The sequence below is a fragment of the Acomys minous genome, assembly GCF_964271855.1.
Source record: "Acomys minous genome assembly, chromosome: 8".
Classification (NCBI taxonomy): Eukaryota; Metazoa; Chordata; class Mammalia; order Rodentia; family Muridae; genus Acomys; species Acomys minous.
Genome location: NC_140489.1, coordinates 76,050,671 through 76,073,078, shown reverse-complemented (window position 1 = coordinate 76,073,078; position 22,408 = coordinate 76,050,671). Strand labels below are relative to the sequence as shown.

The 22,408-nt window shown below is 38.2% G+C and overlaps 1 protein-coding gene across 1 annotated transcript; it reads right to left on the bottom strand.

Moving 5' to 3' along the window:
• Nucleotides 1-797: 797 nt before the first annotated feature.
• On the bottom strand, nt 798-16,098 carry LOC311602731 (uncharacterized protein). Its single transcript, XM_084791219.1, has 3 exons — nt 16,041-16,098; nt 14,090-14,330; nt 798-1,570 (listed from the first exon to the last, which is right to left on the bottom strand). Exons 1-3 carry the CDS (start codon nt 16,076-16,078, stop codon nt 1,409-1,411), a joined length of 441 nt encoding a protein of 146 aa, XP_084647345.1. The 5' UTR covers nt 16,079-16,098; the 3' UTR covers nt 798-1,408.
• Nucleotides 16,099-22,408: the final 6,310 nt, after the last annotated feature.

Below are 22,408 nucleotides of genomic sequence, written 5' to 3'. Positions count from 1 at the left end.
CAGGAAGACTGGGAAAGCACAGAACTAGGAGACAGCTCAACCAGCACTGTCCTTTGCAGTCTGAGTGTGTGAATAATAATGCTGTCTGATGCGTTATGCTTGGATTGCAGACTGACTACCTACTGGAGGATGTAGAGAGTGTAGAAAGGGGAAAACAAAGATGAGGCTTTTTTTTTTTTACAAAAACAGACAGAACCTAGAAATGAACACATGCACTAGAAAGTTAGAGCAGTTCATTGAGTAGAGCAGTCATAATGGTCATAAGTCTCCACTTCATCTGGCCTTATCCAGTAGATTTATTTACCATTTGTGAAAAAAAATCCTGGCTGCACTCAGGTACAGGAGAGGCCAAGTGTAGTCTAGTAAAAAAAAAAAAAAAAAAAAAAAAAAAAAGGGCTGCCAACCCAGAGGAAATGGTGGATGGTTTTTGGTTTCTTAGGTTTCGTTTTATAATATTTCATGAAAATATCCTTGAAATACTATGTTGGTGATTTATATGATAACATCTTGTTCTGAACATTTTTCCAAAGCTCAAAAACAACACAAATATTCTCAAATAAAGAATAAGGTAGTCTGCATTTTTAATATAGCCTTTGCTAATGATTACAAAATAGTAAATATTGAAGTGATGTCATTGAAATGTTTAAAGTAATGCAAAATAAAATATATTTCAAAATAAACTAACAATCATATCTAATTACACAGTGTACTTCTTTATTTCTTATAATACAGAGATTTTCATATCACAATAGAATGAGAGGATTTTTTTAAATGACTGTTTAGTACCTTACCTGTTTACATCATGATTTGGTCATTTAGAATCTTAGTGCATTGACATTTATTATGTTTTCAATACTTAGAAATATGCTGGGACAAGAAAAAGAAGCAAGCAGCAAGTGCTATGTCCATGTATATTAGCTCAGTCTGACATCTTAAGAAATCCCGAAATGAACATCTTAAAGGTAGACTTAAGAGTTTTGATTTTACAACATCACAATGTGTCATGCTTTAGAGTTCCATGTTCTCTAATAACATTTTAACCTTACTGATGGCATTAACTGGCACAGGAAAGAAGGTTCCTTCAGAGAGTAATTGGAACACAGGAAGCCTGGAGTCTTTGACAATGACCTTATTAGAGGCTTAGGAAAAATGTGTGTCATATTAAAACAACTCCAGTGGAACTCACGTTGGCAAACTAGGGTGGGAAATGACAGATAGTCAGACAGTGTTGCGGGCCGGAATGAGATCACTATTGGGGGAAGCAAAGAGTGCACAAAATGCTGGGTTTATACATTAAAACCAAGTTGTACTGGCCAATAAAGAGTATGTTCCATATTTAATTGGCAGACTAGGTATAAATAAGTTGTGAGGGATCCTGGGAAAAACTTTGGCTTGAATTTGCAAGCTGTCATGCTGAGCCCACTTGTGGTAGCAAAGATGAATGGTTTCTAGTACATAGTGTCCACTGGGAGGAAACTGGAGGCAAGCCTGGGAACATCAGAGTGGTGATTGGTATCCTTATGCCTGTCAGGATGGCAGTGGCTGTGAAGAATGATGGTATCATACATTCCTAGAAAAATAAAACGTTGGGAGAAATATGGAACATGAGTTCCACAGGGGGGAAACAATGTTGGATTCACTCAATCAGAAGTGTGAGTGCTATTGATTAAGCCTGCTGAACAATTTGTCTTGTCCCTTTCATACCTATGGTTGTTGCTCTAATGCTCAAAAACACTGGTTGAAAGTTTTATATGATTTCAAAACATATCTGCCTCCCCCAACATCTCTGTAGTGTTTATTGCACATCAGAGGAAATATTCACACACATATGTAGACTGCTCAGCTTCCTTACTCATAGTTACCCCGTTCCCGACCTGCAGGATAAATAGGCGCTCTTCACAATAGCTTAGAAGACTTCTGCACTACAGAATTTCTTAAGTGCTTTCAGTGACTACACCTGACATCCGAACAGCTGGTTCTCCACATTTGAATGCTGCCATGTACCTGCCAGCCTTAGCATAATCCATGCCTCTCTTCTCCAAGTGAGCATTCTGTTTGTTTGTCACCAAGTGAGTATCTGCAGAGACTTTGTTTTAGTCCACTGCGGGTAGACGTCCAGGGCTTCCACCAAGAATGTCACAGCTGACCACTGTGTGATTTTTTTACTTTTCTATGGAAGCTATGAATACACACAGCTCCCTCTTCTATGTGTTCTGGTCTTTTCCAGTTAATAAATAATTCTGAATTTCCTAAAGGTGATGTGGACAAACAGAGAGGGTAATTTTAGTTTTTCTTTCCAAAGTCCTTTGGAAGTGTAAGTGTATATGTCATGTGTAGTCGAACTATTCTTAAAGAAAAAAAATTCCCTAGTTTCCTTTTTATTGTGGAAACTGTTTTATCGCAAGTACGGAAATACTTTAATGACAGGAAGAAATGTGGAGGAATAAATGATTTCTCTCCTTCAGAACGGTGTTGGTGACACTGTTCCCTGTGAACCAGTGTTAGAATACACTCAAGTTACATGTGAAAACTATTGCTTAGAATAAAAGGTAGACAGAATCCTTTGAGCTTTTTTTTATTCTCTTTACTCTCAAGGTTGTCTATGTAATTGAAATAAAAACTGTGTTTTCTGAAGAGCTGTTGCTATCTGGATGAGATTTTAAAGGAAAAACCAAATGACATTGAGGAAAAAAGCTAAGAGGAAGTATCAAATATTATTTTCTCAGTAAGACATGGATGACTTGAAGGAGATGACATACAAATACACAGAAATGACTTTACGGTTTTGACTCAAAGCGAGAAAAGTCAGAGGTAAGTCAGGACCGCTAATTTCTATCTAGAGTTGAATGACAAATCCGAAGTTGATTGAGATGTCTCTAAAACACTCAGATAGTTGAAGCATGGTTGCAGAAAACTTCGCTTCAAATGAATTCAGTCATAATAGAAAGAAGGACTTTTTGCACTGATGGCCCAGTCTATTGGGAAAAGAGCATTCATTGTTGCCCAACTGTTGTCTAAGAGCAGACTGCTACTACATTTGAAGCAATTTTTTGTTTTCAATTTCTATCATACACACTACCGAACAATAGATAGAAAGAACAGTGTATGCCATGTTAATTATGAGAGTAGGAGGATTGAGAGCCAAATCATTTCTATACCTTTTTTTTTTCAAGATTTCATAGATTACTGGAGGTAGATGAATGTACATGAGGAATCCATGTTTTTTACATTAAATGCCGTGTTTGATCCCTGCACTTCTACTGTTCAGCCAAGGAAAGTGTAGACAGGAGGCACTCTCAGATATCCTTGAAAGTGCCATTAAAATAGTTAAGAAAATAAAAGGGACTGTAGATGGGAAATTAATGTGCATATATTAAAATCTAATTTGAAAAAAGGATTTTCTATATCATTTTCTACATGTTACAGTTATAGCGACGGATGCTTAGGTTGTGTAATTTCCGCATTTGACCTGGAAGCTAGACTAGAAGTCTCTGTTAGTCACATCTGCCCTCTGCATGCATTTCCATGACTTTCAGAATGTATTTTAAGACAACAGTCTTAGCACTTTGTCACAGTTTTCAAGTTGAGGGTTGCATAGAAAGATCCATATTTTTGGCTTCATTTAGAAATTAGGTATAGAACATGTGTGCATTGTCTTAATGGATTACTGTCCATACTGAGTGAAAGCTATGCACTGTTTTAAAACTTAATTCATTTATTTACGTTTATTGAAAATGGATTCTCTTCCCATACAGTCCACTCTGACCACAGTTTCCACTCCCTCCACTTTTCTCAGCTCCTCCACTCCCCCTCTACCCCAAACATATTCCCCTCCATCTCCCTTCAGAAAAGAGCATGCCTTCAAGGGATAACAACCAAATACAACAAAACAAGATAGACTAAGATATTGAGGCTGTGCAAGTCAAGCTAATAGAAGGAAAAAAAGTCTTAAGAGCAGACAAATGAGTCAGAGACACACCCACACCCACTGGTAGGAGTCCTACAAAAATACTACTCTATCAGCCAAAACATACATGCAGAGGAACTGGTGCAGACCCATGCAGGCCCTGTGCTTGCTGCTTCAGAACCAAACACAACAGGCCACTCATGGATAAGTATCTTATCCAGTCATCATCAGAGAGGCTTCTTCTTCTTCTGTAGATGGGAGCAGGTGGAGAGATCCACAACCTGACATTCTCTGGAGAGTCTAAGTTGGAAGTCTTCATGGGGTCGCAACCCTTGGAGATCAGAGAACCTCTCAGGTGAGGGGAAGGAAAGACTCTACGAGTCAGAGAAGATGAAGGACACCAGGAGAACGTAGTTCATTGAATGAAAATAACGATGCTCCCGAACCAAACTTTTCCATTGCTCTTGAATTTGTTAGTTAACGCTGTTTACCAACAGTGACAACGATAAGAAACAACCATTCAACCCTCAAGTGTGGCGTGCAAGCAGTTCCTAGGATTTTTAAATCAATTGTTTAGTCAGTGGAGAGTACATTAGAGTGTTGCAGGTTTTGCTAAGTTTAGTATCTAAAGTTACTTTAATTGGGTTTGCCAAATCTATTTTGGTTTATTTAATAGTTCTTTTTTTTTTCTTTTAAAAATTATCAAGAAGCTATATAGTCAAATAAACCATTATTACCAAAAAACATATATAATTAATTTGGGCTTTTTTTTCTTAAAATGAGGCAAGGTATAAAAATAATTTGGATATTCTTTCAAGGCTTCTAGATTAATTACTAGTTTTTAACAGAAGGCAAAGGAAATACTATTTATTTTTCATTGAACAAACGCCAAATATTTTAACACATATTTTATCTTATACAAAAGTCATTTCACAGGGGCTGGAGAGATGGCTCCACAGTTGGTAAATTTGTCTGCTCTTCCAGAACACCAGCGTTCAATTCCCAGTGCCCACATGATAGCTCACAACTGTCTGTGGCTCCAATCCTGGGGGAGCTAATCTGCCTACACACACATACATGAAAGCAAAACACTAGTCAATGCTCATAAAAAATACATTATTAAAAATATTGTACAAATGTGTAAAACTGGTATTCAGCTCTATAACTTGTGCAAGTTTATACAGCTAAAAGGGAAAGAAAGCAAGGTCTGACTCCATCTAATTTTAAAGGGAGATTACTGTGACCTTAGCGTGACTGTGACCATGCAAGGGCTCTACTGAGTTCTTCACAGCGGAGCATAGGGGAAGAACTCTGTACTCCTGGTTGGCACTGGGCATCTAGAAAAGAGGGATTTGTGAATAAATTTTTAGAGATAAGGGTGTCTTTGGCTGACTGATGACTTCCTGAAGATCTGTGTATCACTAAACACCTGGAAGCAGGCGCATCTGTGTGTGTAGATTGACTTTTGCCAATTAAGGAAAATAATACAAAATAGCAAGAAAAACAAAAAGAAGGACAAATGAGAGAAAGAACACACAGAGGGCGAGGGGGATGTGTGTGCTCTGCCTTCCAAGAAGGCTCCACCATACTCAGTACACAGCCACCAAACAATGTTCTTTGTGAAAGAACTGTGGAGGCCACAGCACTGGGAGGACCATAGTGCACTCTACACTCTCACGTAATGGTTCTGATGAGGTGTCACTTATTTCCATCCAAAAAGCTGTTGTAATATGATAACACCTTTGGGAAAGGCACTTTTCTGCCTATGAAATTATTGAATGCAGGCCTTATTCCTTGCTCTACACTGGGCTGGATGGTCACAATCTGACTTCAGGGTCTGGAGAAACGAGAGGAGACATCCAACATCAGAAAAGATTCCATATGGAAAACTGTTTAATGGGAAGTAGATGAACTGGATGGTCCAATGAGCTCTTCCACAACGTTAATTTCCATGATTCCGCTTGGGAAGGATTTGAGAACTTTCCTAACCCCAGGCAGATTCCAGTGAGTTTTAGGGGGTGAAGAGACAGTTACTGAAACAAGAAAACAAACTGTCCTGGATTCCTAGAGAAAACTGGTGGGTCCAGAGAAGGCTACATAGGCCTATGTAGATCAGACCATCTTGTCTTGGTGAGAGACTGGGGAGTGGGATGGAAGCCAACTCTTCCTTGGGTCTGCTGGCAGCTTCCTTCTCTCCTCACTGTCCCTAATAATCTGTTGAGACAGCCTCACTTTCTTCACTAAGGCCTGAGGATTTTTTTTAAACATTCAGTAGCCAATTAAATAAATTGGAATTGGTTCTTCTTACTATTTTAACTTTGTCTACTGTAGTTGTTAAGTATGGGTACATATCCCAGATTGATAACAACTGACCACAGAAGGTTTTTCCCCAATGAGAAACCTGGAAAGAGTTTAAATTTTGGCTGAATAATGCATCTTTGTGGATGCCAGGAGACACAGGTAGCTCTGTATCATTCCTAAAGTTTTATTTAGAATCACAAATAAAGTATTTCTGATTAAAATACATTTGGACTTAAGAATAAATATAATCCTCTGCTACTACATCTCCATAGCTGCCAAAGTTACTGAATGCTAATGAAACTCCACGACAGAGCCAGTATTTCAAATTAAGTCACTTTTTTCACCAGGGTCGAGTTTCTTAATCAGTACATATCTCATTTGGAATAAAAATGCAAGTCTGCAGTTTTAAAGCAATTAATTTCATCATAAATAAGGCAATTTTATATTTGAAGTTTAATATATTTTTCTGTTAATTTTAAAATTATTTTTATTTCAGTGTGTGTGTGTGCATGTGTGTGTGCATGCATGTGTGTGTGTCTGTGTCTGTGAATGTGTGTGTGTGTGTGTCTGTGTGTTTGATGCAACTTGAGTGTGGAGGTCAAAGGACAATATACAGGAGTTGGCTCTGCTCCTCTTCTTTGTAGGTTCTAAGGATCGAACTCAGGATGTCAGCCTTAGTGACAAGCACTTTTTACCAGCTGGCCCTATTTTATTTTTCTAAAGAGAGCAAGTCTTGCTATATTGTCCAGGCTGGCCTCAAACTCTCTGGCTCCAGTGATTCACTTCTTAGAGCAGTCACTACTGCATGTGCATACAGTTTCCTGTTCATCTTTGTCCTAGGATTTTGCTTCCTTCTGTCTTGGGTTTTGCTGGAAGACTGGATGCTTATTTCAACTGCAGTCATGCTTATGTGTACAGGGTAGCCTCTTTCTGCCTTCCAAGAGTTTATTTCAGGTTCTAAATATTCACTCTTACCATGCATATGTCTGTGTCTCCAACAATGTTTCAATGACAAAAATATTGTACAAATCAATGTGTAAGCAAATTCAGGGTGGATTTCATGATTGTATGTATGACTCTCAGAAAGTGGAAGCCATGGAGACTCTTCTGAAAGTACTAAACAAATGCATTTTCTAATTCATTGTTTATGGGGAAACAGAATGATACTCCCCAACCCCCTTTGCAGGTCCAGCAGCTGTTTGGAGAGCATGGAAGGTGGAACCCTGCTAATATAAATCAACTCATTGTCCCACTAGTTATACGTGTGACCTTGTGACAGGGACTTCCCTCTTTACAGACTGGTTTCCTTACCTATAAAGTAAAGCAATCAGATCAGATAATGTTCAAAGTCTCTTCCTGTTTTTTCACAGTGACTCTTGTGCGATGACATAGGACATGTTCTAGATCATTTACAGTGTCGGGGGCTGTGGCCTTGTGTGGCACTCACCCTCCTCAAAAAGGAAATGAGATGATTTTAATAGGCAGCTGGGAAAGAATGCAAAAGGATTTTCTCCAACTCACACCCTGGTGTGTTTATGTGTGTGTGTGTGTGTGTGTGTGTGTGTTTAGAGTTTCAGAAGCTCAAGGGCAACAGGTAGAGTTGGGATAGCGGAGAAGCCATTAATACAGGGAAATATTGTATTTACATCAATTAAGTAGATAATGGTTAGTTTTATTCAGAAGAAGGAAGGCATTTTTCATATTCATAAACTATGAATGACTCCAGACCTATTTAATTCTACACATCTGTTAGACACAGAAAAAAGAAAGCTAATGAGCTAGCAGGAAAACACACTTAAAAATAACATTTGGTTTGCAGCTATACTGTTCAGTTGCCAAAATGAAGTTCCTGGAGCTGATTTTTTTTTTTTTGTAATTTTTGTTACTGGGCAGAGCACAGAGACTCTTGTACATTCATTTAGGCATGTATATGCATGATCTGTGCTTTGGAACCCATAGTAGAACCTGCTATTCATTTCCGGAATGGAGCCTAATTCAGATGGAGAGATGAAATGATGCTACCGAGGAAGGGATGCCCAACATGTTTGTGTTTAAAAGAGGGATGAGCAGAGAGTAACACAGGAGCACTAAATTACTGTACCTCAACTTATTTTTAGGGCCATTCTTGATGAAAGGTCCTTGAGAACAAATATATGTAGAGAAGTCATCCTTAGTGTCCACAGCTGTGTGTTTCCTGAGACCTTGCTTTGTGAGCTGTGTACACGCTCTTGGTTTTAGAGGCCCGGGCTAGCTTTATTTCTCTTTACAGCCATTCATCCAGGCTACCTAATTTTCTTCATCAGAAAAAAAGAAATGATGTAGAACACAGAGACCAGTGAGATAACTATGTTACTACGTAAGGAAACAGTAAGAAAGGTCATAGATGTGTCACTATTAAGTCAACACCTAGAAAGCTATCTCATTTCTCACAGATTTTTTTACTTGCTATGGATTTCATAAATAAACATGAATGTAACTTTCTTATAGTAACATTTCTTACCATATCACATCACATTTGTACCTTCAAACTCAGCACACCCAATTTGTGTACCTGCCACCACCTTTGTCTCCAAATAACAAAGCTATGCCCATACTTATGTGGAAGAAGTTGTATATTCTAAAATTATAGCACATGAAGTGGAGATTATATACAAACAACAATGTAAATTATAACATGTTTGTACAACCCAACCTATTTTCACAGAATCTAAGCATAGCAAATGTTGTCAGTACAAGAATAAAAAAAAAATAGGATATGAATGCCATATTTGAAAGACATTTACAACTTCCACAAGAGATTATTATAGATTTGTTTTCTTATTTTTTTTCCTCCTCTGCTTCTAATATAGGAAACCTTTCTCCCCCCTCACACGTGCATTGTGAGAGAAGTTGTCATTTGCTCTTAGTCACCTCTGTTCTCCTTCTCAAAGTCCTAGCTGCCAGGAGAACACCTGTGATGAGAGCTGGTCTAGCAGGAGAACTCCCTGTATCCTTGTAGATCTTCCTCCCTCTTTGCTCATTACACAATATAGAACTCTAGGAAGGTCCTCCACCCAAGACAGGAAGTAGACAGCAGCTTTACGATGCAATGTTTCTAATGTTTCTCACAAAAGACAAGGAACCAAAGATGAGAATGTTGGAGCAAAGGCAGTCCAAAGAGGTCTTTTGATTTGTTTTATGTTAGTTATTTATAGTTGTAGCTGTAATGAGCACTGATGCTTGATTTTTTTTTTGATCTTTTGCAATTTGATCTATGCAATTCAGTTTCCAATGATAATGTGTTCAATGACATTTATGTAACATACAACAATTATTTAAAGCATGGAAAAAAATGGAAATTCGTGCTCTCTGCCTTTTAGAAGCTTAAGTGACTGCTTTAATCAATAGCCAATTGTAGCTGAGAGGCACTATCTCTACCTCCCAGGCAGACCTTTCCTTATTTCTGGAGGCACTGTCTGCTGCTCACTAAGTAAGCACAGGTCCACAGTCACTCAGCTCTTGTCCTTGCTGAACTCCACAGGCTGGCTGGGCCCCACTCTTAAGCACTTGGTGCTACATAGGATCCATAGTGACTCCTTCTGACTTACACCCTCTCTGAACTTTCAGTGAGAAGTTCAAAGAGCTAAGTTTCTTTACCTAGTCATTAGCCCTGAGTATAGGAAGAAGGCTGCTAGCAGGATGTGGAGCCTCCTCGGTACAGGTATTGCAACACATGGCCTTCTTTTGGAGACTCATTTAATATCCCATAAGTATATGTCCCTGGCTAAAAGAACATTTGTTGGTTTGAATCTACACCAAGTCATTTTCTACATACATCTTTTATATATTTGAATTTTTATAATTACTCATAAAAGATATAATTAGGAGCAGAAAAATAGCTCTATCAAGTACAACATGCTTGACCTCATTAAACAAGTTAGGAACGAAAGTCACTCAAATTCCATTTAGACCATACAACCATTGTGAACTCTAATAGAAAGATAAAACCTGCAAAACTTCACCATAAATTTTAGTGGTATGCTTAGCAATTGCAGTTCAGTACTAGAAAAATCAGAGAATATACTATTTTAAGAGAGAACTCATATATAATATACAATATTTAGTTTTAATAGTTGTTGGATTATACAATGCACATTTCAGCATACCCATGTTTGTTGTGTTTTTCCTATTCACCCAGGGCAAACATAGACCACATGATCAATATTTGCTTTACTAATGTTTTAAAACTTTATCTTTTAATTTATTACTAAATAATCTAATGGCTATTTCTTTGATCAAAGCTTAGAATGAAAAAGTCAATTTGTAAATCTCTCTGGCATTGAGCAAGAAAACAAGTAAGTAGCTCCTATCTCTTTATGCTTACATCTTAATTGATAATTTAAATATTTTTACTAATAAATAACCTATGTTGGTGGTAGTCATCTTAAAAACTCAATTTTCTTATAACTCTGACTTTCTGTTAATTTTTAAATATATATCTATTTTTTGTACTTGTGTGCATATGTGTGTGTGTGTGTGTGCGCTCGCGCACGCGCATGTGGAAGTTAAAAGTCAGTCTTTGGGAGTTGGCTCTCTCCTTTTTGTGAGTTCTGGGCTTCAGGCAATGAGCACCTTAAATGCCAAGTCTTCTTGCCACCCCATAACTTCCATAACTTGGATTTCTTAAGGCTGTCACAGAAAGGTTTTCCTTGGTATTTTGGAGTTACTTCTTAAGGAACCTGGGACCAGAGGAGTTATTTTAACCTTAAAAATGCCATATTCACTTAATTAATTAGTCAGAATCCATAGGCTTCATCTCTTGTCTCATAACAAAAAGCACAAAACTAAACTATTACAATGTAGTTATGTGAAAGATATGAGGTAGGGTTTCAAAATAAATATATGTGTGTATATGAGTTATTTTTATTATAACTTTTACTTGTGGCAACATAAGACATTTTCTCTTTCACTCAACTAAGTAAATTACAAATCTGAGTAAAAGACAATATACTGGTATTTTAGACAATTATACAAAACTGAAACAATTTTATGGAAAACAATGACCGTATCATCTACATCTTTCCAAATTGTCAGATAAACACTTTCATTGAGTATGCTCTCTTTCCTTTCTTACTTTCTGAAAATATTGACTTGTGTGTTATTTAGTTATATATATATATATATATATATATATATATATATATATATATATATATATATATATATAAACAAAGGGCTGTGGCTCTTTCTCCTAGTTACTTCTCTCAAGCTCTATAGATCATCATCATCATCATCATCATCAGTAGCAGCAGTAGCAGCAGCTGCAATTTTTGTCAAATAATGGTGGAAATAGAGAAAAAGCCATGTACCATCCTGAAGATTTACAGAGAATTAGTTCAAGAACTCTCTCTCTCTCTCTCTCTCTCTCTCTCTGAGTTTTCACCAGTGGAGCAACTGGAAGATGTATGTAAAGTTTCCACAGCTAAAAAATAAAGCATCTTTCTTTCCCTAGGCCTGAGCTATGAAATTCAGTTCACTGTTTTATAGTGACTTCTCAAGGTCATTTACTGGTACACTCAGGAATATATTGTACTAGTCCCGAAATGGAAGCACATACTAATTTAGACACTGTCGAGTAAACATTGTCTTTTAATTATTTGATTTATAATTTATTCAAATGACTTCCTGATTGTTATCTGTTGTTCTTATCCTCCTCACCCCACCCTTCCTCCCTCTTCCAATCTGTTCCCCGCCTCTAGTCCACTGACAGGGGGCGGGGGCTCCTCCCTCACTGTCTGACCACAGCCTGTCATGTCATATCAGGATAGTAAACATTTTCTTAAGGAGTCATGGAAAACACTGAGGGAAAGAACTCTCCTGCTGTTTACAGTCCATGTGTCTTTCCAAGTCATCTATAGAATTTTAGAAATGAGATAAAACTTCAGACTTGGAATTAGGAGCTATCATCCTACAACATCATCACATTGTCTGTGAAAAAACAAAAACAAAAACAAACCTTGGGCTCCAACTTCTCATATCTTGGTGGTAACAATATTTAATGTATTGATTCAGGGTAGATATGTTTTTGAAACAATTTTCCTCATGGGAAAGAGAGCCAGTCATAAGGAGTTGGTCCATCTTCACCCCGAGTATCCCTGTTTGCACACTGTTACTGGTGGGTAGGTCGGGGATTCTGGTTTCTGCTGTAGTTTGCCTGCAGGTGAGGAAGATGCAGAGTCTGATGGGAACTCACTTTGTCCAATAACTTGTCATTGGAAGCTGGTGGCTTGTTTCCTGGTCTTACATGGCAATCTCTGTACTTAGTGATGATATAGCCTTTGCTTGTACAAAATTTTAAACAAATCAATGGTCTAAGAGGTAAAACTTCAAAAGTTGACCCTGGGCATGGCACTACCATGATCAAACAAAAGAAGTGAACCAACATTACTAAAGATGTATCCCCTTCACCCTCCTATAGCACTATAAATCCCCAAAGCCTTGGCAGCAAACAAGTACTAGCATGATGTATTCATTTTCAAAACATTAAAACATATTCTACACTTCCCACCTTGTGACTTTCAATAGGCTTATTAAAATGACTTCCTAATGTTTTAATGTTACCCCTACATATTAACTTGGGATATTTTGTCTTATCTGAACATTGGGTAGCTCTTGGGGGGAAAAATGATATTTGATTCACTTGAGTTTTCAACTTCTAATCCCTTTATAAATTAGCTTATGCTGATAGCTCCACATTGGTTCAGGGTTGTGGAAACATCTCAAACTTACACCAGATGGAAATATTAATGAATGCTTCCGCTCAGATATCAAAATGTGCTTAAATTGAAGGATAAAAGCTATGCTGAAATATGGCCGCTGCTCAGTTAGTTAGGTAGTAGATACTTATTGCGGTCTATTTTTCCTTAAAGTGTGCTTTGTCTTTATTTCAGTTTACAAAAGCAGAGCAATTTCACATTTGGACTTTTAATTATTAATAATATCACGGCTGTATTGTTAATTCTAATATTTGTCTCTGTGCTGGAATGCTTCTTGACTTTCTCTCCCCTTTTAACGATGCGTATTGTATATATTAGAATTTATTTGTTCCTCTAGGCTGCTTCCAGAAGTTAAATGCAACAGCACAGCTTACTGAAAAGTAGAGAGGGGAAATTTTGAAAATTGGAATCCTGTGATGTCTTTCTTCTCTGAGAAAAATGTTTCTGCACCTATGTGCTTTGGGGATTTGACATTACTCATTTAGTTGACCCCAGGAAAGGAAATGAGCACAGCCTTCGTAAAGATTATTTTTGTTGTTAAACTGCGTTGCATTCTTTGTATAAAAACTGATTTAAACAACTCTATGCATCCTTGCTGTTTTTCCTACTATAAGGAAGCATGCATATATTCTATCGTTATCAATTCCTGTACCTATTTGTTAACATTTCCTTAAATGCATTTTCTCCAGATGTTGGAAGTAAAAACGCCCTTGTTATTTTTTCCATTGTCACTCTTGACTATTTTCCATAGGCTGCGGGTTGTGTGAGCCAAGGACTGGAGTGAAAAACAGACACAGGAGCCCCAAATTACAGGCGCAAAAAATAACTTTTTATAAAATACATTTTAAGTGACACTACTTTCCAAAAAAGCCCGGCTCTAATTGACTCAAGCCTAGAAAGCAGTAACCGAGCAGCACACCAGACACACGTCCGTCCGCGGGTCCCAGAATGTGCTCCACGGTATGACATTAGCAGGCATGATGACATTCCCAGCTTGCTACCGGCGCATTCCAAAAGGCAGGCTGGATATTTCGGTACTGTCAGGCCAGTTTCCCTCAGCAGTATCCTCTAACAAGCAGAGACTGATTGGCTATTTACTCCAGCTGCAGAGAATGCTACTGCTCACCTGCTGGTAGATAAAAGGAGGAGTGAGGGAGAGGGTGACTGGAGGCAGGAGGTTCTCTGCATACAGGCGGCTCATGCCCTTGTTTGGGGCTGCAGCAGTCCTGGGATCCTGCTGTTCATAGAATGTTACAGATGGCTGCGTGGGCAGGAAGCCCTCCCCTTTCCTAACGGTGCTCTGGGGAGTACAGGGGGCCTTGGAAGGAGCCCTCTTCTTCCTTCCAAGCTTCTTCTCCAAACCCTCCCTGAGAAGAGAAAAAGGAAGAGAGAAAAAGGGAGAGAGAACAAAAAAAATATTTTTAAGTATTTATAAAACACTTCCCTAGAAGCATTTCTGACCGTCTTGATTTTTAGCCGAATTTTCGATTAACCTCCTTGCTCTTGATTGGAGGGGTGACATAACATTGCTGGTGTCCTTTTAAGTTCTGAGTCAATGACGCCAGCTCACTGAAGCACCATACAATTTTTGTTGAATTGTGTAACAATTTCACATAGGAAAAAGGAAGGTTGGGTTCTAAAAGGATCAAAAGTATCCTGGCCAAGTAAATATGGCATGAATAGTGTTATTCGCTTTCTTTTCTAAAGATACATTTTAAAGCTTAGTTTTCCCCATAATTTTTCTGATTTTTCTGTGGTGCTTTTCTGTGGTGTGTGTGTGTGTGTGTGTGTGTGTGTGTGTGTGTGTGTGTGTGTGTGTGTGTGCCTGTGTGTACACAGGTACACAGGCATGTAGAAGCCAAAAGTTGATGTCTTGTGTCTTCTTAAATCTGTCTCCATCTTAATTCTTAGAGATGGGATGTCTCACTGAACCAGCAGCTCACTGTTTCAGCTCTAGGGATCTTCCTGTGTCTGCCTGCCTAACACTAGGATCATAGGCATGTGCTGATGTGCTGCTTTTTACATGGGATTTAGCAAGTAGAGTTCAAGCTCTCATGCTCGCATTACAAGCACTTTACTGAATGAACCATCTTCCTTTCTACATGGTGTTGTTTTTAATAAGCATACATGTTTATTAAACTATGAACTACGTATATTTAGTACATGCAAGTTTTGCTTATAATTTTAAGCCAATGTCGTCATCAGGCTTCTATTTGTACAACTTAAAGGCATATTATACTTGTATTGATATATTCAGCAAAAGTTCAGTTTTATTTTTGGACTGTTTAAGATCAGGAGAAAACTTTTATGGTTTTGTACAAAAGGAAAATAAATATGTTGACTTTTGTACACAAGAGTCAATTTTATTTTTCTTATGTGTATTTTACTTAAAAATGAAAACAAACACATATAGGCAGAAAAAAAACCCACATTTAAACATCCATGGAGGAGCCTTTGACAAACCTTCTCCTTTAAGAACAGATACTTGTTAGACAACGTCTTAGGTATCTTGTCTTAGTGCAATGGGCTGAGGGATGGGGCATTACTATGCTCCTGGGAGGGAAGCCAGATGGAAATAGAGCTGCCCAGAGCTCTGCACACTAGGAATTGGACTGGCTTTCTTTTTCATCTCTACTCGTTGGTACTCGTTTTCTTACATGATTTATCTTGATGGCTTTCTTTGTTGAATCTACTTTAGACTGGCAAACGGGTTCACTGCAGTCAAAAGCCTCTGAACTAAAAGAATAGATTAAGAGGAAATGGGATGATTTTTTACTTCCTAAAAGTGGAGTGCCTTTATTATATTCCAGATCAGGGCCTGGATGTGTGTAGTTCTTCTCAGTTTCCAGGACATAAACGTAAGAGGCATATTTGAACTTCATAAAATCTAGGTTCTAGAATTTTCACTTCTTCAGTACAAAGAGCCTTCTTCCACGCTTTCTTGATCATCTGGCTTTAGGGGCCATGTTCTGGTGACTAACAGCTTGCTGGCTGCAGAGTCAGTGGTATGGCCTGTGGTCATATCTCACAATTTGGTTTACCACATCATAAGACATTCAATACAAAGACTGACCAACCTGCACACAAGATTCCAGGCTAACAGCCAGAATTTCATCTCTGTATAAATGTCATTGACTCTATATATTCAAGGAAAAATAAAAGCATCTGTTAAAATAGAACCCATTGTCATTAGATAAGTATCTATATTAAAGTCAATTTATTATCATATATATTAAACTAGCCAAAGAGAAGAGTCTAGTAACAAGACACATTTTGTATTCATTATATATTTTGTAAACCATATTGTTGTTTTCCTTACTTATATAATTTGTTTCTATTCACATTAAGACAATAAAATTTGATAAATATATATTTTATATGTATTCATGTACATTAATACATGTGTACATATGCATATATATATATGAGTATCAGGAATCTGGATACTGATGCTCTGTATTTAATTATTAAGCTACTAGGGCTTAAGGGTTTTAAAAGTACTTATTGATTTCTCAAGTTCAAAAGAAAATTCTTTAGATATCATTAATAGAAAAAAGACCCCAAAGAAGCTATTTGTGTGTGTAAGTATGTATGCATTTGTAAACATATGCATGCACATGCATGAATATGTGATATGTCTGAATGAGTGCCTTTGTTATGCTTTTTACTGGTGAATAGAATAAATCATCAGAAAGATACATGGGAATGAAGAAAGAATCTATGGTGCTGCAGCCTAATAGATAAAACATGAAGTGTGCTTCAGGGGGAAAAAAATCAAGTCACACTGGAAATGCCTTAAATGTCTACATGTGTAATGGTTCAGCGAGGCCCAATCCACTAATGACAGCCATTGCTGCACACTGCAGCGCTAAAAAGCAGAGCCATTCCTGTACATTGCTTCTATCCAAGTCCTTTAAGAAATAATGGTTCTAAGATGAAAGTCTTGTTAGGGTTTCAATGAAATTGTTTGGCACACCATGATGAAAAGCCAACAATCTGCTTTTAACAAGAGACATTGGAAAAACGTCGGTTAACATACCGCTGAAAATATTAATTCTCCTTAATGGCAGGATGCAACGTAGCTTTTTATAGTTTTTGATCCATGTCATAAATTTGGCTACGACAAAAGGGATACCCCAGCTTTAACTCACTGGCAAGAACCTTAGCTATTTTCCAGTCTTAATAGGTTTGGCCTGACTTCTCTGCTCAGAGAGATGGCTAGATATGTATGTGTGGTGTGTTAGCACACATATGCATGCAGTTATGTGCATGTGTGAGTGTGTAGTCAATGTGTGTGGATAATGTGAGACAGTTTTTAGAGCCTTAAGTTCTAGGTTCCACCATGATTGTCAGACTCCCAATTGAAAGCTTGAGTCAATGTGAAAGAGCTAGCTCTCTTACAAACCAGTGTGATTGCTCATCACATACCCATCGTAGACTGCCCATCTCAATTGAGTGGGAAAAATGTATGCTTTCCTACACCTTTTCCCATTTGCATAGTTGAAAATTTTCGGATGTTGAGAGTTAAGGAGATGAGCCAAGCATGGTGGGGCACACCTTTAATCCTAGCACTAGGGAGGCAGAGGCAGGACTGTCTCAATGAGTTTGAGGCCAGCTGTCATTTGAATATTCATAACAATGGATTTTATTTGAGCAGTTACATTTTATTTTATTATTATTATTATTATTAATTTATTTATTTTATTAATTTATTCATATTACATCTCAATGGTTAACCCCTCCCTTGTATCCTCCCATTCCTCCCTCCCTTCTATTTTCCCCTTACTCCCCTCCCCTATGACTGTGACTGAGGGGGACTTCCTCCCCCTGTATATACTCATAGGGTATCAAGTCTCTTCTTGGTAGCCTGCTATCCTTCCTCTGAGTGCCATCAGGCCTCCTCATTCAGGGGATGTGGTCAAATATGAGGCACCAGAGTACGTGTGAAAGTCAGACCCCACTCTCCACTCAACTGTGGAGAATGTCCTGTCCATTGGCTAGATCTGGGTAGGGGTTTGACGTTTATGGCCTGTATTGTCCTTGGCTGGTGCCATAGTTTGAGCGGGACACCTGGGCCCAAATCTGCGTATCATAATTTTCTTCTTGTAGGTTTCTAGGATCCTCTGGATCCTTTAACTTTGCCATTCTCCCATGCTTCTCTCATCTAGAGTCCCAATAGGATGTCCCCTCTGTCCCAGTTTCCTGGTTAAAGCAGGAAGACGCAGCCAAATAGAGCAGTTACATTTTAATACAATGTTGCTCTTGCTCAAAATTTTTATGTACGATCTTTTCTGAGTGAAAAGTAGGCAGTGTATGTGTGCTGTGTACCTTCAGGGGCAGACTTCAACATTTTATTTCAAACATCCTTTATAAACTTCGCTGCTAAATGAGGATTTGTTTCATTTTTCCTTCAACAGTTTTGAAAGTTTGAAAATGTTTAAGGAAAAAAGGAGTTTTGGGATTTAGTAACTATAGGAAAATATGCTGAAGGGTTAACTCTTTATTGCCACAAAGAAGGCATGCCGTTGAAATCATAATGTTTCAAGTCTAGTCCTAATGGTGTTTCTGTGCTTCAACAACAATGACTAAACACCATGAGCTGAAAATATGCTAATAGACTTCTGTTTCCCCTATATTCAGGATAAATCCAAAGTCCTGGAGCAACAATTGGGTGGAAGATGGACTGTGAACTTCTTATACAGAAAAAAATAGCCATTAACAGGATAACTCAAATGTTTTTAATAAGTAAAATACCAACAGAACAAATTACACATTAATGCTACTTCCTTATATCAGTGAATTTTCATGAGCCCCAAAATCACATCAAAGAACAGTGACATGTTAAAACTTTAAATTTCCACACAAATTGTCTAGAAGCATCTACTTTTAAATCAATTTTCTTTTTTTCTTTTATTGAAAATAGAATTTTTTCTCATGCAATGTATCTTGATTATAGTGTTCCCTCTCTTCATTCCTCCAAGTTCCTCCCCACCTCCTGTCTTCAGATCCACTCCCTTTCTGTCTCTCATTAGAAAAAAACAGGGTTGTAAGAGATAACAACCAATCATGACAAGATAAAATATAGTAAGATAAAGAAAACTTTTATCAAAGTTGGTCATGGCAACCCAATAGGAAGAAAAAAGTCTTAAGAGCAGGCACAAGAATTGGAGACCAACTTGCCTTGCATTCAGGATTTTCATAAAAATACTAAGCTAATATCTATAATATGTATTCGGAGGACTGATGTAAATCCATGTAAACCCTGTGTTTGCTGCCTTAGTCTCTGTGAGCACATATGCACTTTGCTTAGTTGATTCAGAGGACCTGGTCCCCCATAGTCCTCCATTCCCCTCTGATTTTTACAATTTTTCTCCCCTTCTTCAGGATTCCCTGAGATCTGAAGGGAAATGTTTGATGGAGACCTTCAATTCTCTCTCTAACTTTCTCTCTCTCTCTCTCTCTCTCTCTCTCTCTCTCTCTCTCTCTCTCTCTCTCTGTCTCTGTCTCTGTCTCTGTCTCTCTCTCTCTCTCTCTCTGTCTCTCTCTCTGTCTCTCTCTCTCTCTGTCTCTCTCTGTCTCTCTCTCTCTCTCATAATGTTTAGCTTTACATCTCTGTATCTGTTCCCATCTGCTGCCAGAGGAAGCTTTTCTGATGATTACTGGAAAATACATTGATCTATGAATATAACATGAGTATAGCAGAACATCATTAGGAATAATTTTATTGATCCTGTTTTAGTTATTTTAGGGCGGTAGTGTTTGGTCTCATCCTAGGTTTCTGGGCCATCTAGTCTATGGTTCCTGGTTATCCAAGCATTGTCAGCTATGTGTTCTCTCTTATGGAGTGGACTTTAAGACAAATCAGACCTTGATTGGCTACTCCCACAAGTTCCATGCCACTATTATACTAGACTATATTATAGGCTGGGCAGATTGTAGGTTACAGGTTTTGTGGCTGGACTGGTGTCCATATTTTTCTCTCTGTACCTCCAGAGTACCTTTTTGCATCAAAAAATCTAGAGCATAGGGGGGAAAGTTCCTTGTAGGCACCAACTGGACTTCTCCATAAATTGTTTAGGGATGTCCATGGTACCCTTTACCCAACTAATCAATTGAATGCAATCCAGTCCTGCCACCAGAAGCCTTTCCTGGCTACAAGAGATGGCCATTTTAGACTCTGTATCCACCATCATGAAAAGTACTTATTAGAACCACCTTCATAGGATCCAGAAAGTTTCTGCTACATCGAGTTTCCATACCATCCCCAAATGACCCCCAATTCCAGCCTTCTTTCCCCATACTCAATCCCTCCAACCTATCTCCACCTTCATCTGATACCCTCATACATACACCTGTCCCTGTACACCCCCACTCTGCCCATAATCTATTCTGTTTCCCCCTCCCAAGGAGATGTATGCTATCCAATAGAACATTTCAACAGCCAGGTGTGCTGGTTGTTGAACAACCAGGGTAGGAGTTCTCTGGTGGAATTTTTAGGATCACTTATATATAATGATCATATCATCTGAAAATAATGATACGTCAACTTTTCACTTTCTAAAATTTGTTTGCTTCATCTCATGTAGTTGTCGTATTTTAAAACTTCAAGAACTATATTACGGAGAGTATGGGCAACCTTGTCGGGTGGAGGCTGTTTAACTGGTATGAGTTGGGGAATAAAGGTTGGGGGAGAAAGTCTTTGTGATTCATAGGGAATGGGTTAGAGAGGAAAGGGGCACCACATTTTGTTTTCTACTACACAACTGGGGACAAGACTGAGGGGGCTGGGTCTCAGGACCAGGAAGAGAAGTGTGGCTCTGCCTTCAGTCTACAAGTCTTGGGAGGAACAGCCCTTGTGTTATCAGGGGTTCCTGCTGAAGCTGGGGTCTGAGGCAAAGTAACAATTTGAGAGAGAAAGCTTAGGAGGATCCTTGGATCCTCAGAAAAAGGAAGCAAGGGGCCATGGAAGGCTGCTTACATTTTCTGTTGCAGAACTAGAACTGAGCCTGAGGAATTGGGGTCTAGGAGAACAAAGGGAGGGGAGGTCTGTGGGTAGCTTAGCTGGTTTTCTGGAAGGCATGGAAATAGTTTTCTTAGGCAGGGGATATGGCTTAGTTGGTAGAGTGCTTGCTAGTGCATGAGCCATGTACTTGCAAACCAGCACCTCATAAAATCTGGAGTGATTCTGCATGCTATAACTGCAGCAACTGGGCAATAGAGGCAGTAGGACAATAATTTCAAGCTCATTGTTGTCTACATAGCCTATCCCTAATAAAATAATAAAATAAAATAAAATAAAATAAAATAAAATAACCTAATAAAGCACCTTCTTCATACCAGTGGATACAGATGCTATTCATCCTCTTGTAAGCCTCAGGAATCACCAGTCTTCCTCCCAATTAAGAGGTAAGCTTCTGTGGAAGACAGTTAGACTTCCTCATGCCTGAACTATTTTCCCACCTGTGGGAATGCCTACTTACACTGAAAGGCAAGTTTCTTTTTAAAGGTGTGGGGCCCTCCTCAGTGAAGGCAATGCTAATTCAATTTGATACTTACTTGGGAAAGATACTAAAAAAATGTATTTCAATGCTAAAAGGTTGGTTAAAGTCAAATGAACCTCAAAGCATTTTCAGTTCTTTCCGTCATTTGTTCTCACAAAGTTCAATGTTAAGTCTTTCTAAAAGTTTATATATTACATATATATGTGCATATATATATATGAAAAGGTAGAATCAATGATTAAATACTAGGCTATTCTCATTTCTCTTAATGACTGCTGTCATACACTCATTAGTCATGGCTGAAGTTGGGTTGGGTGGGAATAAGCCTGATCTTAGTAAGCACATAGAGTTCTTACATACATTCCTCATGGAGAGCCATGCTGCCCTTTAGAGTGCTCATGTCTTTAAAATGCACACATGTGATTATGTTGCACATCTGCATTGTCTTCCAGCCTTCTATTGCCTATTATGCCTTGAGGTTGCTTTACACTGATATCCATCTGGGGGTCAACAGCCTTGGGTTCTTCATAGTTCTTGGAGTCCTTCAGTGTGTCCTGCATATTCTAAGTTCTTCCAGAGATGGAGTTGATTGTCACCTCTAATATACCCTTACTAAAAAATCCTGGGACCTACACAAATTTATATATGCCCAGACTAATCATCATACAATTTCAGCAATTATATGATCAATTCATATTGTAAAACATGTTTTAGCAAAGAAAGTATTTTTTGTATTTCAGATATTCAGCTATTTATCTTTGGGTCTTTAGAAACATTGAAAAAATGTTTATTACCATAAAATAATTAGATAAATTCATTTATTATCCCTGTATTGCTCTGCAGAGTTATAATCTGACTTCATCTTTTTTTTTTCAGAAAGAGAAGCAATTTCTTTCCCAAAATGTTTATGGATTAGCAATATGAAACAATGTTTCTCTTTTCTT

Excerpts from the sequence above, each read along its gene's own strand:
- LOC311602731 (XM_084791219.1), bottom strand. The coding sequence starts at position 16,078 with ATGAAATTCTGGCTGTTAGCCTGGAATCTTGTGTGCAG. Across the intron at positions 14,331-16,040 it reads GCCTGGAATCTTGTGTGCAG|GGAGGGTTTGGAGAAGAAGC; the intron begins GTTGGTCAGTCT and ends TTCTCTTCTCAG. Across the intron at positions 1,571-14,089 it reads CTCCTTTTATCTACCAGCAG|GAATGTATGATACCATCATT; the intron begins GTGAGCAGTAGC and ends TTATTTTTCTAG.